This window comes from Desmodus rotundus, chromosome 1 (assembly GCF_022682495.2).
Source record: "Desmodus rotundus isolate HL8 chromosome 1, HLdesRot8A.1, whole genome shotgun sequence".
NCBI classification, from domain to species: Eukaryota; Metazoa; Chordata; class Mammalia; order Chiroptera; family Phyllostomidae; genus Desmodus; species Desmodus rotundus.
The window spans coordinates 100,396,159-100,420,042 of record NC_071387.1 but is presented as its reverse complement, the minus strand read 5'-3'; the positions used below and the strand labels follow the sequence as shown (position 1 = coordinate 100,420,042).

The 23,884-nt window shown below is 52.0% G+C and overlaps 2 protein-coding genes, 1 non-coding gene and 1 pseudogene across 4 annotated transcripts; all 4 read right to left on the bottom strand.

The window, feature by feature from the left end:
- Positions 1–6,278: 6,278 nt before the first annotated feature.
- Positions 6,279–7,681, bottom strand: LOC112298431 (small nuclear ribonucleoprotein E-like; annotated as a pseudogene).
- TRNAR-CCG (transfer RNA arginine (anticodon CCG)) lies at positions 7,123–7,195 on the bottom strand. The gene has a single exon. It is a non-coding gene; the product is annotated as a tRNA-Arg (tRNA).
- Positions 7,682–7,976: 295 nt separating the features above from the next.
- On the bottom strand, positions 7,977–10,315 carry LOC128779577 (putative caspase-16). The gene is made up of 5 exons (XM_053914404.2): positions 10,174–10,315; positions 9,739–9,855; positions 9,257–9,331; positions 8,624–8,727; positions 7,977–8,102 (listed from the first exon to the last, which is right to left on the bottom strand). The coding sequence occupies exons 1-5, from the start codon at positions 10,313–10,315 to the stop codon at positions 7,977–7,979; spliced, it is 564 nt and encodes a 187-aa protein (XP_053770379.2).
- Positions 10,316–14,038: 3,723 nt separating this feature from the next.
- ZNF213 (zinc finger protein 213) lies at positions 14,039–20,668 on the bottom strand. Of its 2 annotated transcripts, none has more exons than XM_024553286.3 (6): positions 20,305–20,668; positions 18,111–18,611; positions 17,334–17,457; positions 17,063–17,133; positions 16,750–16,831; positions 14,039–15,660 (listed from the first exon to the last, which is right to left on the bottom strand). In XM_024553286.3, the coding sequence occupies exons 2-6, from the start codon at positions 18,507–18,509 to the stop codon at positions 15,002–15,004; spliced, it is 1,335 nt and encodes a 444-aa protein (XP_024409054.1). In that variant the 5' UTR covers positions 18,510–18,611; positions 20,305–20,668; the 3' UTR covers positions 14,039–15,001. The 2 variants fall into 2 exon arrangements, with proteins under 2 accessions (XP_024409054.1, XP_024409052.1); XM_024553284.3 differs by having other exon boundaries at positions 16,750–16,873; positions 20,305–20,665.
- Positions 20,669–23,884: the final 3,216 nt, after the last annotated feature.

Genomic DNA, 23,884 nt, shown 5'->3' with positions numbered 1-23,884 from the left:
ATCATAACCCTTTTGAGGGACTCTTGCCAGGATGTTAAGTCTTGTGCCATGGAAGTGTCTCATACTGATAATCTCTCCCTTTTCCAGCTTTGTACCCTCCCCGCCCCGATCCAGAGCCCTCAGGATCCACTCCGGGCAAACTCCTAATTATCTCTGACATGTGACCAGATCCTACAGCTCCTTTGCTGTCCCGGGATTTTCCCAATTGGGTCATGCTGAGATGCGACCCTAGTATTTGGTCCTGTGACCTGGGGGGAAAGTAGGAGCAGGTCCTGAAGAAAGCCAACATTGTCCTATAAGGTACCTGCCTCATTTGAGGTTCTTTATAGTCTTCAGACAAGGGGTTGGCGGCCCGGCTACTTTAGCAGGCCCGGAGAGTTCAAGGTTCTCGATGCATCTACCCAGATAGTCCCGTTCCCAGTCTGAGGGCCACTTCTTCACCATTGGCACCCTGACATGGGCATAAGAGACTCACCGAGGTTGAGAATTCAACTTTTTCTCAAGTTCTACTTTCACACTGAGGCCTTGAGCCTGGTTTTCAGCTTCACTGGCCTTTCAGATGTGAGATGTGGGTGGACTTTAATGCTGCCAAAGTGGCCTCAGATTTTCAAACTGCTTTGAAGTAGGATTAGTCAGCCTGAGCCTCTTATTCCTTTGTTTCAATTGATTGAAGACACGCACCAATAGCCACATAATTCCAGTCCTTACAATGAGCAGTTCTACCGTATCACTGAAATGTCACTCCATCCTAGTCAGACACGGGCAAAAGTCTTAATAAGTGCACAGCTCTGGCATGCCAGGGTCTCTCTAAACTCTGCCTACCTTCAGTGATGCGGTCCTCGGTGCCAGGCAGTCAGCAAGTGATTCAGCTTCAGAAACTCATTCTTAGGGTCTGGCTCCTTAGGACAAGTTTCCTAGAAGCAAGCCTGAGATAGGGACTTTTGTGTAGTCAGTTTATGAAGGTGACACAGGACACATCTGTAAGGATGTGGGAGAAGCAGGATAGGGCAGGTATGCCAGACATTACGCTCTTACCTCTCCACTTCAAACTCACCCTTCCAGACTCTAGTTAGGGAGACTCTGCATTGCCAGCTGGTCTTTGCAGGTTTTCCAAGAGGAGGAACTAGAGAGACTGAAAGGCTGGGGGAGGAAAAAAGGACTCACTACCTCCTCTTTCCTGTTCCTATTGCCCCCCACTTTTTTTAATCCATGCAGCAACAATTCATTCCAGAAATCGCAGCTGAATCGGGTTTGAGGTTATCCCAGCACTCATAGAATCAGCCTCATCACAGCTCATTAGAGACACTAGAGCAAGCTGACTGAGGCCCCCTCCTCAGAGGTCTGCATTCCAGCTCTTTTCCGAGCTCAAAGACACCCGCGCTAGTTGAGTGGCCTCTCTTTTTTGGAGATTTGCTTTCAAGCTCCCTAAATCCTCTCCAAACTTCTAACTGCTGATAATCTCACCTGACCCTGGCCGGGTGGTAGTTCAGTTGGTGAGTGTGGTCCCAAGGCACCAAGGCTGCGGCTGGATCCCGAGTCAGGGTGCAGACAAGAGGCAATGAATACACGGGTGGGTGAAGCAAATGATCAGTGCTTCTCTCTCCTTTCCTCTCTCTCCAAAATCAATTTGAGAAAAAAATCTGACCTCTAAATCTTCCCTTGGTCCCCCAGCCCTGTAGGTGGTAGCTGCTTTTTCTGAGTCCCCTTTCTGCCTCAACTGCCTCATTAACAACTCTTTATACCTAGTTAATAATTTTTTTCATTAATAACCTGTTAAAATAATGAGCGGGTTTTCTTTCCCCCCTAGCTTTATTGAGATACAACTGACAAACAAAAATCATATATATTGAAGGTACACAATGTGATGATTTCATACAACTATACATTGTAAAATAATTATGACAACCAAGCTAATTAAAATATTCATCGCCTCCCATGGTTACTTACGCAAGACCTACTCTCTTAGAAAATTTCATTTATACAATATGTTGTTACTAACTGTAGTCACATTCTATACATTAGTCCCCACAACTTATAACTAAAAGTTTATACCTTTTCCCAACCTTCCCCCATTTCCCTCACCCCCCAATGGATGGTGTTCCGACTGCTGATGGACCCTGGCTCAGTAATGAACTTGGACTTGAAAACAGTACTGAGCTTCCTACAAACATGAAATGGGACAGTGGCAATTACTGTCCCAATGGGACAGTGGTGCACAGTGGCATCATGATCAAGCCATGGACCACCTGGCAGATAATGACGAAGTGCTGGCTGAAACAAGTACCCTGGGGAACCAGGTGGCTGCTGCACTTGACTGTTATGGCAGTAAAGGTGACCACAAGGACTGGCACAGAAAGGATTCGGAGTGTCCTGGCTTGGGTACAGAAAGAAAATGACAAGACCAGGCCTTTAAACTTCCAGCCTAAGTCGTGTTCAGATACAGGGACATTTTATGGCAGTCATAAAATAATCTTATAGCTGCAGGGCTAATACTGTTAAAACTTCAATACGTAACTGAGTGATGCACGTTACAGAATGACAATGTAAATGGAGCGCATAGCCCCACAAAAGCTTTCGTGTGGAGGAAACGACACAGATAATGGAGGAGTAGAGCCAAAGTCTTGAGGACCTCTGGGTGAGCTCAAAGTCGAGAATCTTTAATCATGGTTTTAAACTTCGAAAGCAGCCCATCCTCTGGCATCTGAAGAGAGTAGCTTTCCTGTGTTTGCAATAATAATCTCACCTGGAGCAGGTGTCTTGCAGGGGGACACCAGTTCTCCTCAAAGCCCACACCAACCACTCTAGCTCCCACTTGCCTCAAAACTAGTTGGATCAGCATGCTGCAGGCAGCGAGTACAGATGCCAACCCAGGAGGAAATAGCTTATACACCAAAGAATTGCAAGTTTTGCTCAGTCGTGCCCCCAAAGACCTGGAGACTATGTACGGAAATAGGTCTAAGGGTGTTAGAGTAAGGTGGATGGGATATAATTTTGCGCCTAGTGAATTTATTGATTTGGGTGCGCTTTCCAGAAAGCCTGTATTTAGCATGTTACCTCATGCAGCTGAACATGGTTCTACCAGGTTTCTTGGTTGGCTGGCTGAGCACTGAACTCAGTAGTGGCCTGTGTTTAATGAGATTAAGGTGCACCCTGGGTGGTGTGGCTCAGTGGATTGAGTGCTGGCCTGTGAACCAAAGGGTCATGGGTTCAATTCCCAGTCAGGGCACATCAGAGTATATGCCTGGGTTGTGGGCCAGGTCTCTAGGAGAGGGTGCATAAGGAGCAACCACACATTGATGTTTCTCTCCCTTTCTCCCTCCCCTCTCTCTAAAAATAAATAAATAATCTTTAACAACAAAAAGATGCAAGAATGTCTCTCTAGCATCTATAGAAAGGAATCCATAGCTGGAGGAAGAGTCCCACTCATGGTTTTCAAAGGCAGAAGAGAACTATGTTAGAGCATCATCCCAATATCAATACCTGGTGATCCCTGGTCATGGCACATACAAGCTTCAACCAATGAATGCATAAATAAGGGGGACAAATAAATCTCTCTCTCCCTCAAAATCAATCAATGAAAATTTATAAAAGAAAGAACTATGTTTTGTACATGTGCATGACAAGGCTCCAGTGGTCATCTCCTCTTCAGGCAGGTGGTCTATGCAGGAGGCTTCTGATCTCATTCCATGTTATGTCCTGTAGTTTGGGAGAATTTTACATGGATTGCATATATTTAAAAAAACAACAACAAAAAACAAAAACGCACTTCGTCATGAACTATTTCAAAGGTGCACTAAAGCACAGAAAATTTTATAATGTGTCCTCACGTCCCCCAGCCTAGGCCAGGGCCAACCGATGGGTAAGCTTGCTTTGTCTGTGCCTCCATTCAGCCCGTTATATTTTTCCCAGCTTTACTGAGGTATAATTGACAAATAGAAATTATATATCTTGAAGGTGTGCAAGGTGACGATTTGATATATGTTTACATCGTGAAATACTTATCACAGTTAAGTTAATGAACACACCTATTAGCTCACAGTTACTTTTTTTCTTTTCTTTTTTTTGTCCATGTACCCACTGTTTAAACCAGGGCTTTCAAACATTATTGACCGTGACGCACAGGAAAACACACTGAGCACCACAACTCAGTACACACACGCATCCTCAAACACACAACTGAAAAGACAGTTTCAAGAAATGGCATTTACCTTCATTACGTAGTTAACCTTATTTCCGTGTGTGAGAACGCTTAAGGTCTACTCTTGTAGCAAATATCAAGTATACAGTATTTTTTTTAATAAAGGAACTTCCTTTTTAAAAGACTTGTTTAAAGTTTTTATTTATTTTTAGAGTGAGGGGAAAGTGGGTGAGAAACATCAATGTGTGGTTATCTCCTACTGAGGACCTGGCCCGCAAGCCAGGCATGTGCTCTGACTGGGAACCAAACCAGCAACCTTTTGGTTTACAGGACAGTACTCAATCCACTAAGCTATACCAGCCAGGGCTACAATGCACTATTATTAACTATAGTTACCACCTAGCCCATTATTTTAAGGCAATCCAGTTGTCATATAATTTAATCTCTAAATGCGTATTTTTAAATTGGAGGACCGTTTAAAATATATGCAACCACAATACAATGAGCACATCTAGAAGAATAAGTGATTGCTGGCTGTACCATCAAGTAGAACAGATGGTTCTTAAAATAGTACAACAGAAACCAGTGCCTGCGCACGGGTAAGAAGGCACTGAGCGTGTCTGGGTCCATTTTGAAAAATCGTTGTTAATAGCCAGGGGGTAGTGGGGTGGGGACAGTGGGAAGAGGGGATTACAGGAACTACTATAAAGGACACATGGACAAAACCAAGGGGGAGGGTGGAGGTGGGGGAGGGAGGTGGGTTCAGCGGGGGTGGGGTGGAGGGATGGGGAGAAAAGGCATACAACTGTAACTGAGTAACAATAAAAATTAAAAAATTAAAAAAAAAAAAAGAAAAATCGTTGTTAGTGAGAATAGCCTCCTGTTCACTTTACACTTTTGGAAATGGTTTCAAACTCAACTTTTTTCTTTTTAACCCTTTACCACAAGTAGGACTCGAACCCACAACTCTCAGCTTAAGGAGCCAATGCCTCATCCGCTAGGCCACTAGGGCTGACAAGTTATGTCTTGCAGTCATCTTACACTAGTCTCTATCATCTCTCCTCCTGTTTCCTGTAGGTTACATATCATTGTCTGGTTTTATCCCGGCCCTTCTCATGCCCCTTTATTTCCACATTTGGTCCGCGCTGCCTCTCAGATCTCTTGCAACATCCTTGGGCTAAAAGAGACTGTGCACATGCGGATGGAGCCCAAAGACCTGGGACGGCAGGCGTTAGTTAACTCGGCTGGCTCGTTGAATTGGGATACGATCCTCATTTAGGGTGCTACAAGTGAGGGGATTAACCTCTGAAGAACCCTTTCCCCCTCCTGTTAGGAGAATCAGGGTCCCGGAATAACTAGCAGCAGGACGGCATTTGTTAATGCAACATGTAGCAGCCGGAGGGGGGGCAGGGCCATTCAGACGCTTGGAAAAAGTGCAGGTCTTTGTCTCCATCTTACACCCCACATCGCCCCGTAGACCCAAAGTGTTACCTGGGCCCAGGTCCCCACAGTTTTTAGCAGAGCCCAATAGCCTTAGGTCTTTGTCCTCAGGACTCTCCATAACAGCCCTGGATCTTCCCGCTAGCCCAGGAGCAGATCAGGGAACACTGCGTTTACTTTCCTACCGTAAGATGGGTGTTCTTTCCCATCTTTAAAATGTTTATCTTAATGACGTGTTGTTGTTGTTGTTTTTATGAGCCCTCATAAACCACTGAAACTTCACCAAAACGGAAAAGAGAACGTGATATTCCACAGGACCCCAGGTCAGCGGCGCCGCCCATCGAGGGGCCATCGTCCCGGCGTTGCCCTCACATTCTCCTGCTGGGGGACGCTCTCATCCCTCGGTCATTCGCTTAGCCGGAATCACTTGGAGCGAATTCGGTTCCGCGGGTAGGGACATTTTTCCTGGGTACAATGACGATGACTCAATCCTGGGCATACTCTTCATATATAAATTTTAATACATCCATATACAGTCACATAGTAATTTAAGGGTACACTCTTGGTGCAAGAAACCGAAATAATGTATTCGATTTTTTAAACATTTTTATTGTGGTAAATATATATAATATTAAATTTACCATTTTAACCTTTTTTTAAAAAAATAAAAACAATCACATAGCATTTATCATCGCCCGGCAGTACCAAAAGGGTACTCAAAACAGTATGAACAAATGTTCGAGGACTACCTGCAACAAAGAACACCCCAAAACACCAACTGTATTGCTCAACAAGTTGTCACTTCATTAGTCATTTCTAGTTGCAGACACTTTGGAGTAGAGTAATATTATCTCCTTTCAGCATGATCCGACCTCGTCGTTTTCTTGACTTTGTTTTAGAATGGACCTCTTCTGCATCACTAATACGAGGTTCGCGTATTCACCGAAACCAGTGATACAGGCCTCTGCCCGCGCGCTCACGTGCTCGTGGCGCCACGCCTGAGTCCGACGTCTACTGTGCAAGTGTGCGAAGGTGAGGTTGATGGGCTGCGCCACCACCCTCCGCACTCGCGGGCGGGCCCGGCCGCGGTGCGCCGAGGCGAAGCTGACGGAGGACCACACTGACCCACCCGCCGCCTCCAAAAGCTACTTCTGGAATAAAGCACCGGAAGCGGAAGTCTAACCATTTTTAAATGTACGATTCAGTGGCATCAATTACAGTCACAATATTGCGCAACTATTTCCAAAGCTTTTTCATCACAATAATATCCTACACTTTAAATGCACCCGAGGGCAACTCCCCTACCCGACCCCCATCCTCACAGTCCAAGCCCTCAGCTGTCACAGTTTTCTTCGTCTGAACTGTGTATCACGTAAACAATTTCCAGAGCACTCCTGGGCCCCTGGGCCGGTGACTTCAGGGTCTGCAGTCGTCTGGCTTCTTCCCACCAGCCTGAGTCCCCGCGCTGCCGTCAGAGTCCGGTCCTAGACCCAGGTAGAGAGCGGGAAAATATTAAGCAGAGGGAGAAAAACCAACCTCGACAGCGACCACGAAGGGACTTGAACCCTCAATCTTCTGATCCGGAATCAGACGCCTTATCCATTAGGCCACGCGGCCCTGCGAAAAAAACACTCTTCAGCTTTTTCCATGAAGCTTGTCTAAGCGCCTGCGCGGTGTGCATCAGTGTGGATTCTCGGAGTGGATCGGAGCTCTGCTCCCCCTACGGCCCCCGGAGCTCCATGTGGGCGGGGCTCCGGGCTCCGCTACTCCACTCAATTTAGCTCAGCGGGCAGTTCTGTCGTGAATTTGAGACCCGGTCTGGCCTCCCATGCCCCTCCTGCCTGGGGAGGGCCCTTCCGATCTCCTTCCCCACCTGCTCCCAGCCGGCGTTGGGTCAGAAGGTGCCCCCTGCTCCTGCCACCACTGTGCTTTCCCCATCACGGCACCACTCACCAGGACTGTGGCCCCAGACTGGACTCTGACAGTCGTGAAGGCAGAGCCCAAGTCTTCTGCTTTTCTACCGCTCGGCGCGCAGGTAGGCTGGGAGAGTGATATATATCCAAAGCTGCCCCTTCCGAGGACATCCAGCCCAGCCTGGCCCATTCTGGGTTCATCTCAGATGCTGCCCACCCTCCCCCCACCCCCATTTCCCGCAGGCCCAGCATCTGGTTCCCAGGGGCACAAATGTGCCTTTACAAAGTGCCAAACACGTTGCATACATTATTTCACTTATCGTCCCACCCCCCTGAAAGCAGGCGCTATTCACGTGTGCAGAGATCAACAGGTGTTTATTGCATGCCAGCTGAGCCTAGCACCCTGCTGTGATGCCCCGTTTATAGGTAAAGTAACTGAGATGTGGGTGGGGTCCGTGGTGGCACTGGGGTATGGCCACCCGCTGTCAGCACGGACTGGGTAGCTGCAGGCAGAGCCAGTGTCTCAGCCAGCTGCGGATCTCCAGGCAGGCTTTGCGGTGCTCATCGCAGTCAGGACCCAGCACATCCAGCGCACACATCTGACGATTGACCTGCGAGGACCACACTCTGCCCGTGCCAGGTTTCCTGGTGCCCAGCCTGGCACCCAGTGCATTGTAAGGAGAGCTGCCTTGGTATCTTTGGGCCGCACAGGGCCCCAAAGGACTAGCCATGAGTGCCCCTGCTCTTGTCAGACATGCCCCACACCCAGCATGAAAGGCTCCCCACCCAGCTAGCTCCCCCTCCAGCCAGACCAACTGCATTCCACGCCGGCCTCAATCTGAGGGGCTTCAGTTCCCTGCCAACCTGCAAAACTATTCAAACAAGTGAATCACCTCCTCCTGCAGACACCAGGGGATACACCGCCCCCTTACTATAAGCCTGCACCCCACGGCCCCTACTGGTGCACTCTGTTTTTTAGTGCAGCCCTGAGTGTCCCTGCCTGGCGTGCAGGGCACTCTCCCCAGGCTGTGAGTGCGTGACTAACAACTGCTGTGGGCATCACGTATTCGGCTGAGGAGAAGGATGCAGCTAGCCTCTCCCCGCTGTGGCCAGCCCACATCCCCCAGCACACCTCCATCAGCAGCTCCAGAAGGTCTCCCCCAGGGGCAGCTCTGAGGACCTCCACCAGCGTCTGGATGAAGTCTGAACCCTTCTCATCCCAATAAGCTACACAGCCTAGGCCAGGGGACCAGGACCAGAGCGTCAGACTGGCCGACTAGCCGCCCTCCAATCCCCAGGGGTCTACTGATGGTGGAAGAGGGGGCAAGTACACAGGACCCCAGGGCATCAGGCAAGGGAATGGGGCAGGAAAACGGGAACTTCTTGTTTCTAAAATAAGTTGTTGCTCAATATTTATGCAGTAAATATACATTCACTGTAAACACACAATGTGCTGGGCACTGGGTGCTGGGCACTGGGCACTGGGCAGTGTCCTGTGCAGGCAGAAGTGCCCTGCCCTCATGAAACTTTCAGCCTGGAGGGACAGATGCAGGTACAGGGCTTGGCATAGTCAGCCCGCAATGCATGCTCACCAGCATTACTAATATTATAAATAATAAACATAACAGGAAAATGGCCTAATTGCAACCAGATGGGTACCCTTGTGCCACAAATGCCGAGCCCCAGTTGCCACTAAAGCCACTCCAGACCCCCAGCCAGGATGCGGGGCCCTGTCTAACGGGCTTCCGGACAACCATCCCCTTACCCTCAGCAGCTGCATAGACCATGAGGATGTCTGCTTGGCCACAGCTCCCTGGAGTGGGGCCCCTGAAGCTGCTGCCTGAAAGAGGGATCGAACCCATTTACCCCACATCCCGGGACCCCACCAGCCCCAGGTTCCCCCTGAGTCCGGCTCAAGGGCAGCACAAGGCAGCGGAAAGAGTGCAGAGCAGGGAAGAGATATCAGAGTTCAAATTTCAGCCCTGCCACTTACCAGCTGTGTGACCTCAGAAAAGCTATTTTGCCTTCCTGACTCCAGGGTTGTTTCAAGGTTCAATTAGGGGAGAAGCCCCTGATTTTCAAAGGCCCTTGTGGTTTAAGATGGTTTTTCTTCCCATCCTCTTGGCAAAGAGGGGACAGAGGTGGCAGCAGGACCCCAGCTCAGAGCCCTGGAAATGTGCTCTGGATAGACAGCTCTGCCCAGCCGGCCCTGCCCCAGCCCGTGCTCCAGAAGGAAGGCAGACCCACCTTGGGCATCAGCATAGATCTGGAGGACATCGGCGTGGGAGGGGGTGTCCGGTGCTGCCCGGAGCCAGCACCAGGACCGGGGGAGAGCAGTGGGCCCCATGCCAGCATCCCTGTATCCTGGGAAAGGAGGGGACAGGCAGGTCCTTTCATTCAGCAGCTACCTGGGGGGGGGCTTCTGGGGGTCCAGCCCCCAACCCCCAGAACTCTAGGCAGCCCTACCAGGTTGGAAACATTCTGAGCAGCAAATGAAAAGTGCTGAGGGTGAAGTGCTTAAGTTCATGGACTTGACCTCTAGGAGACAGTGGAAGAGGGGACAGGAAAAGGGCTAGTACTCAGGTTTCTGAGAGGAGGTGGGCCAGGTGAGGAAATTCAGGGCAGGATGAGCCAGGCTGGAGGTCAGGACCCAGCTGAGCCTCCAGGGAGGGCCCCACTCACTCCCACGGCAAGCCTGAAGCAGGAAGATCTTGGGGCAGCCCCGCAGGGCCCTGCAGCTACTCAGCTCCTGCACCAGTGCCTCTGGCTGTACCTCTTGCCCATCAGCCCCCAGCAGCTGCCCCTGAGGCCCCCCATGAGCCATCAGGGCCACAAGGGCACAGCTCACGGGGCTCCTGCGGGTGTCCAGCTGCCCCTGGAATTGGGCCAGCTCCTCCTGGAAAGCCTGACATGGGAACAAGATTGAGGCTTGGCCCATAGCCACTGCCTCTCCAGTTCCTGGAGGCCCTCCAGGTAGGCTTCTCCAGCCCCCATCTGCCCTTCCTTCCACCTCCTGCCAGCCTCAGGACCAGGAAGGAAGTCCTTCTAACCCCTGCTGCAAGGCCTGGCATGGCCTCATTCGAGGTAACATGTGGTTGGTTCTGCAGCTGATTCTCTGGCACCAAAAAGTTAAGAGGCATGAGGGGAGGACCATGAGTTGGTGGGTTTTGGGGAAGGAAACTGAGATCCTTCCAGGAAAAGCCTGAGGGTCCAGCTGGGGCCTTGAGCAGGATGGCAGAGAAACAGCCAGCCTGAGAAGCCACAGGAGCCCTGGAGACTGGGCTTCCAGAGGCATGGAAGTGGATTCCCAATGCATGCAGCAGGGAGGATAGAGGCTAGACTTGGGGGTGCACTCCCTGCCCACTATGGTGACAGGCCCACTAGAGAGTCCCCAGGATCCTGAGTGGGGGATGTCTGCCTTTAGAGCAACACCGGAAGTTCAGTGCTTCCACTCACCTGAGCTGTAGGGTCTGTCCTCAGGGTGGTCTCAAAGCCCAGGGCCTGGCACAGGTCCCCCAGTGCATCCACATTGTGCTGGGCCCCAGGCCAGTCCCGGATCACAGCTAGGAGGAGGGTGGCCCTGACCCTAGACAGGTCATACTGAGCGCTGGGGCTGGGTTCTGGCTACAAACAAGTTAAGGAGCATTGAAAGTGGTCTGAGGACCTTTCATCTCCTTGCCGTCCCTACCTAGGGTCTCCCTGAGCCTCTGTCCCACTTGCCACTGCTGCCACATGATTGGACACTCTCTCCTGCCCCCTTACCTCAGGCCCCCAGGGCCCCACGTCCCCCAAGCACAGTGCCCCCCACAAGGAGCTCCAAAGGACTGGGCAGTAGGTGACCCCGGAGGACTCTTCAGCTGTCCTGCAGAAGACATGGGGAGGACGGGGCCAGAGGACCCTCAGGGGTCTGTTCCGTGGGAGCATGGTAGGGAGAGAACCAGGACCCTGGCTCCAAGGAATGACTCAGCCAGACTCACAGCTACTATGGTCTCTTTGGGGTCCCCTGCCCATTGGAGGGACAAGGAAACACATGAAAGAGGAGGAGGGTACAAGGGGGCTTCTATTTCAGGTTCAAGATCATAGGCTCTCTGGACAAGGACTACACAGTGGCCATACAATTGATCACCACCTTTCAGGGGAAGGCACCAGTCCGGGGAGAGCTGAGGAGCAGCGCTGGGGTCCAGCTCTCACGGGTAAGATTACCCAGGGCCACTCAACCATCAGTGAGAACTTTGGGTGTTGAAACCAGACCCGAATCATCCCCAACCCTGCCCTCCAGGGACCTGCAGTCTGATGGAACGGTCAGTGCCTGGATGCGTGTGAACTGGGCTGGGCAGAGGCATGAGCATGGACTCGGGGAGCGTGAGGAAGGCTATCGCTGACATTCTGGGACTGCACAAGGCCAGCCGGGACAAGGAGGCCTGGCCAGCAGAGGGAGGAGCTGGGGCAAAGGCATGGAGATGCGAAGATGCTGGAGTGTCCGGGGGATCCTGAGTGAGTATAAGGAGGGGCGTGGGCGGGGGGTGACAGGCGAGGCCGCAAGTCTGACACCATGCGTGTAGACAATGAGTTGCAGAATGCTGTTGTAGAATAAATGGATGGGAAGCATGTGAATGAATCTGTGTAACAGGCTCAAGGGAGGCGACTGGCACAGCCCCTTCCCTGGGACTCCCCATCTGGGGTCCCCACCTCCGTCAGCAGCTGCAGCAGCGACCAGTGAGGACAGCAGCCACAGAGTTCACACGGGTTAGTGAGGAAGGCTCCGGGTTCGGGGGAAACTGGGTGGAAAAGTACAGCGTTGGCCTGGAGACAGAGGCTCGGCCTCCTGCCCACACACCTCTGATCTGCCCTGCCCCACAATGGGGGTCCCAGCCCAGCCACTCACCCCCAGGAGCACTAGAGAGCAAGAGGAAGACTTTGGGGCAGCCCCGCAGGGCCCCACAACCACTCAGCTCCCGAACCAACTTCTGTGGCTGCCTCAGCTGCCAACTGGGGGCCACCAAGGCCACTAGGACACAGCCCAGAGGGGTCCCATGGGCAACCAGCTGTTCCCGGAACCCACTCAGCTCCTCAAGGAAGTCCTAGGACAAAAGTGAAGGGCAGGCCTGGGTCTAGGGAGGCCCCATGTGGGGCTGAGAGTGCAGGCAGCAGGAAAGCTAGGACTCACCTGAACCGAGGCCTCCCTCCTCCAGCAGCTCTCAAAGCCCAGGGTCTGGAACACACCCTCTAGGATAGCCACTGTAGAGGCCGATACCTCAGGGCTGCTGAGTGTCAGGGCCACCCTGGACCCTGCACGCTGTACTTCCCCTGGGGAGAGGCGAGGCCAAAGTAGGCCTTGATGGGGCTCAGCTGGGAGCCAGGAGTGGGTTGGGCCAGGCGGTACCTCCCACTACCTTTCTTCCCAGGCTGTCTTGAGCATCTGCCACTTGTGCAGCCACCCGCAGTGTCCCGGACACCAGGAAGGCCATGGTTGCTAGGTGGGTGCTTCCTCTGTGCACAGAGCTCACCCAATGCCTTGGATCCCAATCCTTGCCTTCTCCCTGATCTCTGACCTACCAGCTTCTTTTGAGCTGAGCTGGACTCTGCCCCCTTCCTTGGGACCTTGCGTCCTGGGCCCCACTCTTTGCTCTGTTCCTTGGGTGCAGCAGTGTGCTTTCTGGCTGGCACTGACATGCCCCTGCCTAACCAGGAGCCTGTGCCCAATCCTATTCTTAGCTCCTGGGCCACCTCTTATCTGGTCTCATTACACCCCTGTGTCTCCCTTCTGAGCCAGCAGTAAGCATCAAAAAAAGTTTGCACTGTTCCTGCCACCTGTCGCCCCTACTCACTCATGCAAGGTGCTCACAGACATGCACACAGCAGCCTCAAACATAAAGTACAGGGAGTGAAGAGTACTGTCCCAGCCGTAGAAACCCTAACTGGAGTCAGCTGTCCATGGTAAGACCCTAGCTGCTTTGTCTGAGAAGTGGGGTCTGTCCCAGCAACATCAGGGGGAAGCAAGTATTAAATGGGGAGGGGGGGTTGGCTGAGGAAAGGCCCAGGGGGCAGAGAAGCTGACACACAGACCAGGGAACAGAATATCTTGTCTCCGCCAGCCCCCCCACTCCTCAAGTGAGTCTGCTGAGGCCACCACCAGCAGGCGTGGAAGGAGCTCTGACACAAGTGGTCAGTGGGCAGTGTGGGGAACGGGGGCCGCTTTGATTCAGCAGCCCTCTTCCTAATGGATTTGAGCACACCACCACCCTGCCCAGTCACCCCGTCTCAGCCTGTTTCCTCATTCACCAATGGGGAGAAAGGGAGTGGCCTGGCAAAGACCCCCAAGTCCTGCTCAGCGGGGATAGGGAGGTATGCCACTGGCTGTCATCCTGAGCTGTCCCTGGCTAACACAGGATTAGTGTCCTGAGGCTCATGGCTGCCCTTTGGGGCCCAGCCCACCTGGAAGTTAAGAATGTGGCCCCACCTGGTAGCTGCCCCAGGACGACCAGGTCAGGAGACCAAGGGGTAGGAAGTCTAGGTTCCCCCACCCAGCTAAGAGAACAGCCTGGAGGAAGTTTCAAAAATTTCTTTATTTTTGAGAGGAGAAAGGAGGGAGACAGACATTATTATATGCCCAACCAACTGAGCCACACCGGCCAGGGCAGTGTTCCATGTTTATTCAAATCCTTTTGCTACCCTTCTGAGGCCCGCTGTGCCAGCTCCTGTGGAGCACCGTGGTGGCCCTGTGATCCGCCCACATGCAGAGCGGAACGCGGTGCCTGAGGCCCAGTGACACAGCACTGACGGGGTGCTAGTGTGAAGTGCCATAACTCCGTCTCTGGAGGTGAGTGTGGGGGCAGTGGGTTTCCACTAGCCTGCTCACTCCGCACTGTAGACCCCCAGCCTCTACGGCCACCACTAGCCTCAGCAGAGGATGGCTCTCAAGGGGGAAATCGGTGGAGATCAGTGCCGGCAACCCCGGTGTGGCCAGGACAGGGCAGAGTGGCCATGGCCTGTAAATGGGAGGGGTAGAGGCCAGAAGGCCCTTTTGGCCCCACCCAGGACCTAGATCCACAGGTCTGGGACAGCCTCCTAGAGCCTGTCAGCACCTTGGTGGTCAAAACTTGTCCTCCACCCCTGCAGGAAGGCACAGGTTAGCAGGGCAGAGGGCCTGGCCCACACACCCGGCCAAGAAGGTGGGGAACAAAGAGCTACGGGGCAAGAAAGGCTGAGGGGAGTCTCTTGGATGGAGGACCCCAGGCCCTGACGGAGTTCTCACACTTCCCTGCTGCCTCAGCCTTTCTCCCATACTAAGGCCACCTGCCAGGAATGTGCTGGGGCTCTAGGAGGACCCCTGGCAAGAGAAACCCCCAGGGCGGAAGAATGGCCATGAGGTCACAGGGCATTTCCATTACTTGGGAGTGATGTCCAGGTCAGGCAGTGGGGGTTGTGACTGCAGGAGGGGGCAGCAGAGGGAAGCGGCCATCCTGCTGCCCCGCCTCCCGGACTATCCCTCCAGCCCTTACCCCACCCCTCAGCCCACGGGCTGGGCCATTTTGGCATGCAGGCTCTGGTGGGCGATGAGGTGGGCACGCTGCTTGAAGCTCTTGTCACACTCGCCACAGCCGAAGGGTCGCTCACCAGTGTGCACGCGCCGGTGGTCCAGCAGGTAGGAGCGCAGCGAGAAGCTCTTGCCGCAGTCACTGCAGCCGAAGGGCTTCTCACCTGTGTGGATGCGCTGGTGGTCCGCCAGGTAGGCGCTGCGGCTGAAGCTCTTGCCGCACGCGGAGCAGGAAAAGGGCTTCTGTCCGGTGTGCACGCCCTGGTGGCGGACCAGGTCTGAGGAGCTGCGGAAGCTCTTTTCGCACTCCTGGCACTTGTGCGGCTTCTCGCCTGTGTGCGTGCGCTGGTGGCGCGCCAGGTCTGAGCCCCAGCGGAAGCGCTTGCCGCACTGGCCACAGCTGTGTGGCTTCTCGGCTGCCAGGTCCCGAAACTGGCGCCTGCGTGTGGGCGGCCGCCCCCGCCTTGACCCAGCCACCGGCTCTAAGGGCACCCCTGGCCGGGCCTCACTCTCCCAGGACTCAGCCTCCTCAGGGCTCCAGGCCACAGTCACATCGTTGTCGGCCACGCCTGGGAGCACCCTCACAGCCTCCTCCAGCCGGGATGGCCCCCTTTGGCTCTTGAGCCCCAAACCTGCAAGCGGAGAGGAGGTGGCCTCTTCAGTCCCATCTGGTCTGGGCTCAGAGCTGAGGCAAGGCAGAATCAGACTCAGTGACAAGCACCCTGGCTGTCAGGTTCAGAAAGTCCTAGGAGGGACAGACCCGAGCCTCGGTTTCCTCACCCATAAAATGCGGACGTGATAAAAGGCTGGCAGAGAAACAGTGCAGAGGCAGAAGGCAGAGGCAAGGACTCTGCTTGCCCTGGCCCAGTGGCACTTACAACTAACCAATCTATGCCTCCCTTCCACACTGGGATCCAATGCCCCACTCTCTGAACCCTCCTATTCAAACTCCCAAACTGAACAGATGAAGGTAAAGTTCGTAAATGATCCAAACTCTCACTACTCATTACCAGAAACCAAGGCACCACATGGGTTCAGCTGCTGTGGTTCCTCTCACTACGCAAGCTCTTGTCTTGTTGACTCAAGAACAGAGCTGGGGCCACAGGGATCCCAGCCCACACCCTTGAGTCGTGTGGATTAATTGAGAGGACCCCCAGTGCTCGGAAAGGCCCTGGCTTGGAGAGGGGCCTGGGAGTGCGGCCCCCACCGCCTGGCGCCCAGGCCTCGGTGCACGGTGTTTCCACTGTCAGCACCTCTTCAGGGGCAGCCTGGGGGGCCTTGCGACCACCGTTTGGACTGAGTCCCAGCTCTGTCCCTTTGGTGTCCGTTGATCTGAGGCTCAGGTCCCTTGTCTATAAAACAAGGACAATACTTACGCACCAGTCTGTGAGAATCACCTGACAAAATGCCCATAAGAATGCTCAGCAGAGCGCTAGCTTGTTGTAAGCACCCATCATATTTTAATACGTGTCCACAGCCAGAGAAAAAAGAACATTAACACAAAAAAGAAATTAGCCAGGGCTCTTGGGGAGAGCTGGCGAAAGCCCACTGTGGAGCCAGCTGAAAGGGAGTGAGGAGGAAGACTCACGATCCCAGCAGGAGGTGCAGAGGAATGTGGCCTGCCTGGGCCCTCTCTGCAGCTAGGACTCCCCTAGGAGGCTGCTGCCTCCAGCTCAAAGGAGCCAAGGATCCCAAGGGTCTTGGTTGCACCTACTGCTTACCCAGGGCAACGTTCCGGGAGTTTTCCCGCTTTATGTCCCAGAAAAGATCCCGCTGAGCAGGGTCCAGGGACCCCCATTCTTCCTGGGAGAAATAGAAGGGAATATCTCCAAATGTCACAGGTCCCTGAAATGAGGAGAGAAACCCTACTCAGGGATACCTCGCTCAGGACTCCCCAGGCAGCCACAGGTGGGGAGAGGAAGAGGGTTGGGATGTGGAACAGGATGGGCCCAGGAGGGAGCAGGGTGGATGAAAGAGGCTTCGAGAAGGCAAGTGCCAAGGGCCTCAAAGGGAACAAAGGGACTGGTAACTCACACGGATCTCAGAGGCAAGGCAGGCATTTGTTTTCTGTTTGGTACTCCCCTCTTTAAGAGCAGGAAGCTGGACTGAAAGAAAACAAGCCTCAGAGAGGCCAGCGGAAGCTAGGAATGGGAAACCCCACACGCTTCTGTGCACACGCAGGCACGCACACACACATACATGCCTAAGCTTCATGGAACAAGTACCTTCCTGCTACTCCTAGGGTGATGCCCGGGAAGGGGCCAGACCCCTGCCCAGCTGCTCTGCAGCCTAAAAGCTTACTCACCACCATGGCTGTGCCGCTCCCAAGGTACAGGTGGCTGGTTTTGTGCTCCCACCTTTGGGGGAGGCCCCTTGGCCTGGGATCCCTGGACTGCAGCCTCAGGTTCTACCTCCTCTGAGGGCACATCCTGTGCAGGAACCACAACATGCTCATCAGCACCGAGACCAGACAGGGGAGACAGAGGTTAATCCCTGGGAAGGCGACACAGAACATATCCCTCAGGAGGCTGGGGTTTGGGGCGAGATCAATACGGGGCCCCAGGAAAGTCCAGAAGAGAATGTGACACCAGGCACTGCCATGTGCCCTGTCAAGCCCAAGGCAAGAACCAGCACACAAAGGACAGAATCAGAGCCATTTAGCAAGGGAGAGTGGCGGGAGACCTTCCTGTGAAGGGCAGAACCCCACACCCCAGTCACTCATTAGCGCATCCCCAGATGCTTCCAGGGTCGAGGACCCAACGCCCCACAAGACAGCAGGGTTCACAGGGACAGCTCTACCTTCTCACGCCCCCTCTGGTGCTCTCACTATGCATACCACTGTATCCCCAGTGCCTGGCCTAGAGCAGAACATGAATAAACATTTGCAGGGCCTATGTGGAGCTAAAACCTGCCTTCCTGGAGCATGCCCACTTTGGTCTTGCTCTGCCCTCCACAGCCACCAAAAAGAAACCAGATTCATTTGGACAGTGTCTTTCAGACAGGCAACGCCTGCCTGCGAACGTTCCCTCTGGCTCCGAGTGCCCACCACCCCTGGCAGACTCATGTGGGAGGCACCCCTCACCTGCGGCCATGCTTTCACTGGCTGCTTCTGCAGGTCCTCCACCAAGGCAACAGCTTCCTCACCAGTCCCTGGGCACCGCTCCCGCACCCAGTCCTGGACACTCCCAGGCAGCACACTCAGGAACTGCTCCAGCACAAGCAGCTCCAAGATTTGCTCCTTGGTGCGCAGCTCAGGTCGCAGCCAGCGGCAGCAGAGCTCCCATAGCTGGCTGAAGGCCTCATGGGGCCCACCCACATCCCTGTAGCAGAACTGCCGGAAGCGCTGGCGGCAAGTCTCAGAATCCCTGCCGTCCTCTTGCAGGGCAGAGTCCTGATCCCAGGAGGAATCTTCCACCTTCACAATGAGAAGCCCTTCTCCCTCCCCTGGGGCCTGGTCCTGAGGCTCCAAGGGGGCTGCCATTCCCCTGGCCTAAGGCTCAGGGTTGGTGGGCCTCAACCCAGGAGCCTGCCCTTCAGTGTCCCAGAGGGATTTCCTGCGGCAGCTGGGCCAGCATCGGGACTCCTAGGGAGAGAGCAAAATAGCAGGAGCAGGGGAGGTACAGAAGCAAACACCAGCCTGGAGGGACATCCAGGGACTTTGGCTTCTATCCTTTACCGGCCCTGAGGCCTTTTTTAGGCTCTCCAATAACGCCTTGCTCGTGTGACAGCCTGCTACCAATACAGGTCCACAGCCCCGACCCTCAGCTCTGAAATCCCAAACTCCCAGGTTTTCACCATCTGGCCTACTGCTATGAGCAAGTTTGTGATCTCCATTTATCACACTTAACGTAAATGTTCACGTTTGATGGCATAAATATTAATGGATTTGTTGTTTGTAAAAATTTATCAAGCTGTCCTCACTATGCATATTTCTGTATGTGTATTTTACCTCAATAAAACAAATAATTAACACGTTTGATTGTTGAGTGTTGCCCTAGATTCTGCTGGCAGGGGTTACCCGATATACCACGTGTACTGTATTATTTTTCTCAAATTTGAAAACTTTTTTTTTTCAATTGAATTTATTGTGGTGACATTGGTTATTATACAGGCTTCAGGTATACAATTCTACATCGTCTGTATGGTGTTTACCAACCCAAGTCCAGTCTCCTCCAATCACCATTTATCCCCCCCTTTACCTTCTTCCACCTCCTTCCACCACTCCCCCCGCCCCCTTCACTCTGGCATTCATCATACTGCTGTCTGGTCCAGGAGTCTTCCTTTTTATCTTCGCCTAATCCCTTCACCCTTCTCACCCAGCTCCCAACCCCCTCTCCTCTGACAGCTGTCAGTCTGTTCTCTGTATCCTTGAGTCTCAAATTTAAAAACCTATGAATTCCACACACATGTGGCCCCGGGGTGTCAGCGACGGGCTCACAGGCACCAGACACCTTCCTAAGCCATTTATCCACAGGTACATGTGCATGTATGACAAATATTTATACCTGACGTTGCCACCCCCACAAAAGTCCTGAAACGCGTGTATTTTGGAACTTTGTTTTTTTGTTTCTATGAACATGTGACACAAACCATTGTAATAGAAATGGGGGGATTTACACAATACAGAAATACATAAAAGAGAAACTCTCCGTTCCAAACGCTGTGCGCGCTCCCATTAACAATCTGACATTTGACCTCCCAGACCTTTCCCTGTGCATTTACTAAAAGTGCACCTATAGAAATGCAAAAAAAAAAAGTGTTTTTGTGTTTTCACATAAATGAGGTCTTATTGCACAAACTATTTTGAGATATGCTTTCCCACCCAACAACGCTTCTTCATTAGCTGCTCTAGAAGATTTGGCGGTTTGGATGTATTCCAGTTTCTGAACCAATACCCAAGTAAGGCATTCAGGTTGGTTCCAGTCCTTTTCTCGACTACACACTAAGCACTTTGTTCTTTTTCTTTTTTTTAATTTTTATTGATTTTAGAGAGGAAGGGAGGGGGGAGGGAGGAGGTAGAGAGAGATATATAGAGAGAAACATAAAGTTGTTGTTCCACTTATTTACACATTCATTGGTTGCTTCTTATTTGTGCCTTAACTGGGGATCAAACGTGCAACCGCGGGGTATCCGGACGACGCTCTAACCAACTTAGCTATCCGGCCAGGGCAAGTACTTTATTTTTGTACTCTTCACAACACCCCTCAAAGGGACGCGCTCCATTCTCATCCTCTAGTGACCGAGGACGCTCCGCTCGGAGAGGGCCAGGGACTCACCAGGGTCGCTCGGCAGGACGCGGCAGGCGGAAACGCGGACCCGGCCGGAGCCCCGCGCTCGGTCCCCAGCAGCCTGGCCTGCGCGGAGCTGAGAGGCGGCGGGGAGGGGGTACATGCGCCCGGGCTCCCCGCAGCACTTCCCAGCGGTGCGCCCCCCTTCGGTCTCTGCCTGGGGGCGCGGACCCCACCCACCAGGACACCGGGGCTCGACCTCGGCGTCTGGAGGTCGGTATGTACGGTCCCGCCCCCGGGCCACACACCTCCCACAGCTGCCCAGGCGTTCCCAGTTCCGCCCGCAGATTCCGGTACCGGAAGTTCGCGCGAAGCTCTCAGAAAATGACACAGCGCATGCGCCACTCGGAACTACATCCCCCAGAAGGCCGTTCTCCCATTGAGCTTGTCTTAAGCCTTGAAAGATGGCCAATGAACTGGGAGAATTTACAGGGATGACCAATCAGAAGGCAGCAGTACCATGAGCAACGACACCCCTGCCCATGGGTTGTGATGTTTCTAGACTCGTGCTGTAATCGTTCTTGGTTTATTCTTCAGGTTTTTCTGCTGCTCTGACTCTCGGTGAGCGTGGGAAATGCAGCCCAGTGAGGAGCACGGAGCCTCCTGTGGCTATTCTCCGTCCCCCAGCGTTGGCCGGGGTCACTCAGCAGGGTCCTGCAGGCGGGGACTCTGACCCCAGGGAGTCCCGCGCTCTCCCACCAGCATCTTCACCTCTGGAGCAGAGGGAGTCCCCGAGCCAGACTGAATCTAGAGCCGTCGAGCCGTGTCCGGGAAGTTCCTGGTTCAACTGCCCACATATTTGGACCTGCTCCCACTCTCTCTACTTACTCCTCTACCTGGAGATCTAAGGCTCCAGATATTTTTCTGAAATAGAAAAAGCTTTATTTTGATTATGCAAGCACTGCTTGCTTAGTGTGGAAAATTACTAAAATATGGAAAATTATAAAGGTATCGATATTCACAAGGCTAGGTTCCTCACTCTGCTCGAATGTCACTCCCTCAAAGTGGCTTTCCCTAACTGTAAACAACACATACACACCCACCGTAGCTCTGCCTTATTTTTCTTCCTTTTATCAGTATCTGACATACTTGTGTAAAATTCATCTTACTACTCAACTATGAGCTCCATGAAGTCACACTGTTTTCATTGCCCTACTCCCAACACCTAGAATTGTTTCTGGCACTATATTTGTTGAATAACCAAAGGTTTAAAATACTTCTAATAAGGCCATTCAGAAATAAGCACTCTTAATATTTTAGTCTGTTCTACAACTATGAATACATCCTCTTCGAAAAAAAAGATTTTATTTCTTTTTAGAGAGGAAGGAAGGGAGAAAGAGAGAAACAAAGATGTTTCTCTCCACCAGCCGCCTCCAGCGCCCCCAACTGGGGGCCTGGCCCACAACCCAAGCATGTGCCCACACCAGGAATCCAACTGGTAACCCCTGGGCTTGCAGGAGGATGCCCAACCCACTGAGTCACACCAGCCAGGGCATGAACATTTCTAACATAAATCTGGAATCATTCTATATAAGTTTTTTTTCCTTTTTATTGAATCTATTGGGGTGACACTGGTTAACAAATCAAGTCTCCTTCCATCACCATTTATCTCCCTTGTACCTTCCTCCACCTAGTAAAGTTTTGTTGACTCGAGTCTACCAGGGGTATTTTTCCGTATTAACATTTATAAATAAAAGAATTCATCTGTTTTGCGAGCTGCATAGTATCCCATAGCATGGGAGTTCCATATTTTATTTAAAGCCCCTTACTCTTAAGACATTTAGTTTCCATTTTTCTGTATTTCTACATACCCCTAGCTGCATTTGCTTGAGGAACTTGCTGGAGGGCATGAGCCAAGAATGGTCTGTGAAGACTGCTGAAGTGGATGCTACTGGGCTCCCCTCCCTTTAACGGCCTCAATGGAAAACCACATGGGGAGGAAGGAACTTGAAAGTCCCCTTTCACAGGTGTGGGCCTTACAGTGTTCTTCCAAATCCCTGTATTGGCAGAAACTAACACCAAATTGGTTAGCAAAGGAGAAATGTCCATAGGACCTGGCTGGCTTCAATGTCACAAAGCAGGACAAAAAGTGCGTATTGGGGGCTGAGAGACAAATTAGTAACTTACACACCTACCATATATTCTATTGGGCACCGTTGGTAGATGATTATTGTATACAAGTGCACTGAAATTGACAACCTAATTGCAGCTTCTTTTCCTTTGATAGTGGTTTAGTTTATTTTTCTAGCTAGCAAATATAATCTATAACTTAAAAAATAAAATTTTTGCCATAAACATATATTCATTTCCAGAATTTACATTAATTATGGCCTTAGTCGTATAGTATTGTCCAGTACTCCCTAAACAATGTTAGGACAGCAGACATCATTGTCTTGGTTAATGAAAATACTTTTAATGATTTATGATTTATTATTTGTCTCTGATCTATAGCCATGATCATATTAAGAAGCACCTATTCTCATTTGTAGCAAAAAGACTACTTGTTGTTCCCCAATATCAGCTTTCCCCTTCTATAGTAAGAATTTTTCGATGGGCACATGTCCATTCAGAATAAAAAGTATATTTTCCCATCCTCTCCTGCAGCTAAGTATGGCCATGTAATTAAATGGAAGCCAATGACATGTGAGCAGACGTGATGCATGAATCCTACTGGAAAGGGATGGGTCATGTCTTTCTAGTCTCTTTTCCCCAACTGCTTGCAGGAATTTGGATGTAGTGGCACAGATCGTGCAGATGAGAGTAACACCCAGAGGTGTCAGAGCAATGAGATGGAAGGTGCCTGGACTCCTGATGACTGTGCAGCCACCGAACTAGCCCTGGATTTATACCCAGGTAGGTGATGTTAGAGAGAAAGAGATGTCATGTTTAAGCCACTGTTATTTTGGATCTCTATTACAACCAGAATGTATACCCTGTCTAGCACTACTGCCTACTAAGAGTTCTTTCATTAAAAATGGAAAGAGCCCTGGCTGGTGTGGCTCAGTCGATCAAGTGTCAGTCTGTGAAGCAAGGGGTCACTGGTTCTATTCCCAGTCAAGGCACATGCCTGGGTTGTGGGCCAGGTCCCTAGAAGAGGGCATGCGAAAGGCAACCACACATTGATGTTTCTTTCCCTCTTTCTCCCTCCCTTCCCTTCTCTCTAAAACAAATAAATAAAATATATTTTTTTAAAAAGTAGAAATAGAGCCCTAACCAGGTGACTTGGTTGGAGTGTCACCCTGTGCAACAAAAGTTTGCAGGCTTGATCCCCAGTCAAGGAACATACCTAGGTTGCAGGTTCGATCCCCAGTTGGGGGGTGTGTGGGAGGCAACCAATCGCTGTTTATCTCTCACACCAAATTTTTTTTCTCTCTCTCTCCCTTCTTCTCTCTTTAAAATCAGTAAACATATCTTTGGGTGAAGATTTTAAAAAACAGAAATAAAGTCATGAAAGGCAAGGACCTACATCCAAGATTGCTCTGTCCAGCAAAGCTAACATTTAGAATGGAAGGGAAGATAAAGTGCTTCTCAGATAAGGTCAAGTTAAAGGAGTTCATCATCACCAAGC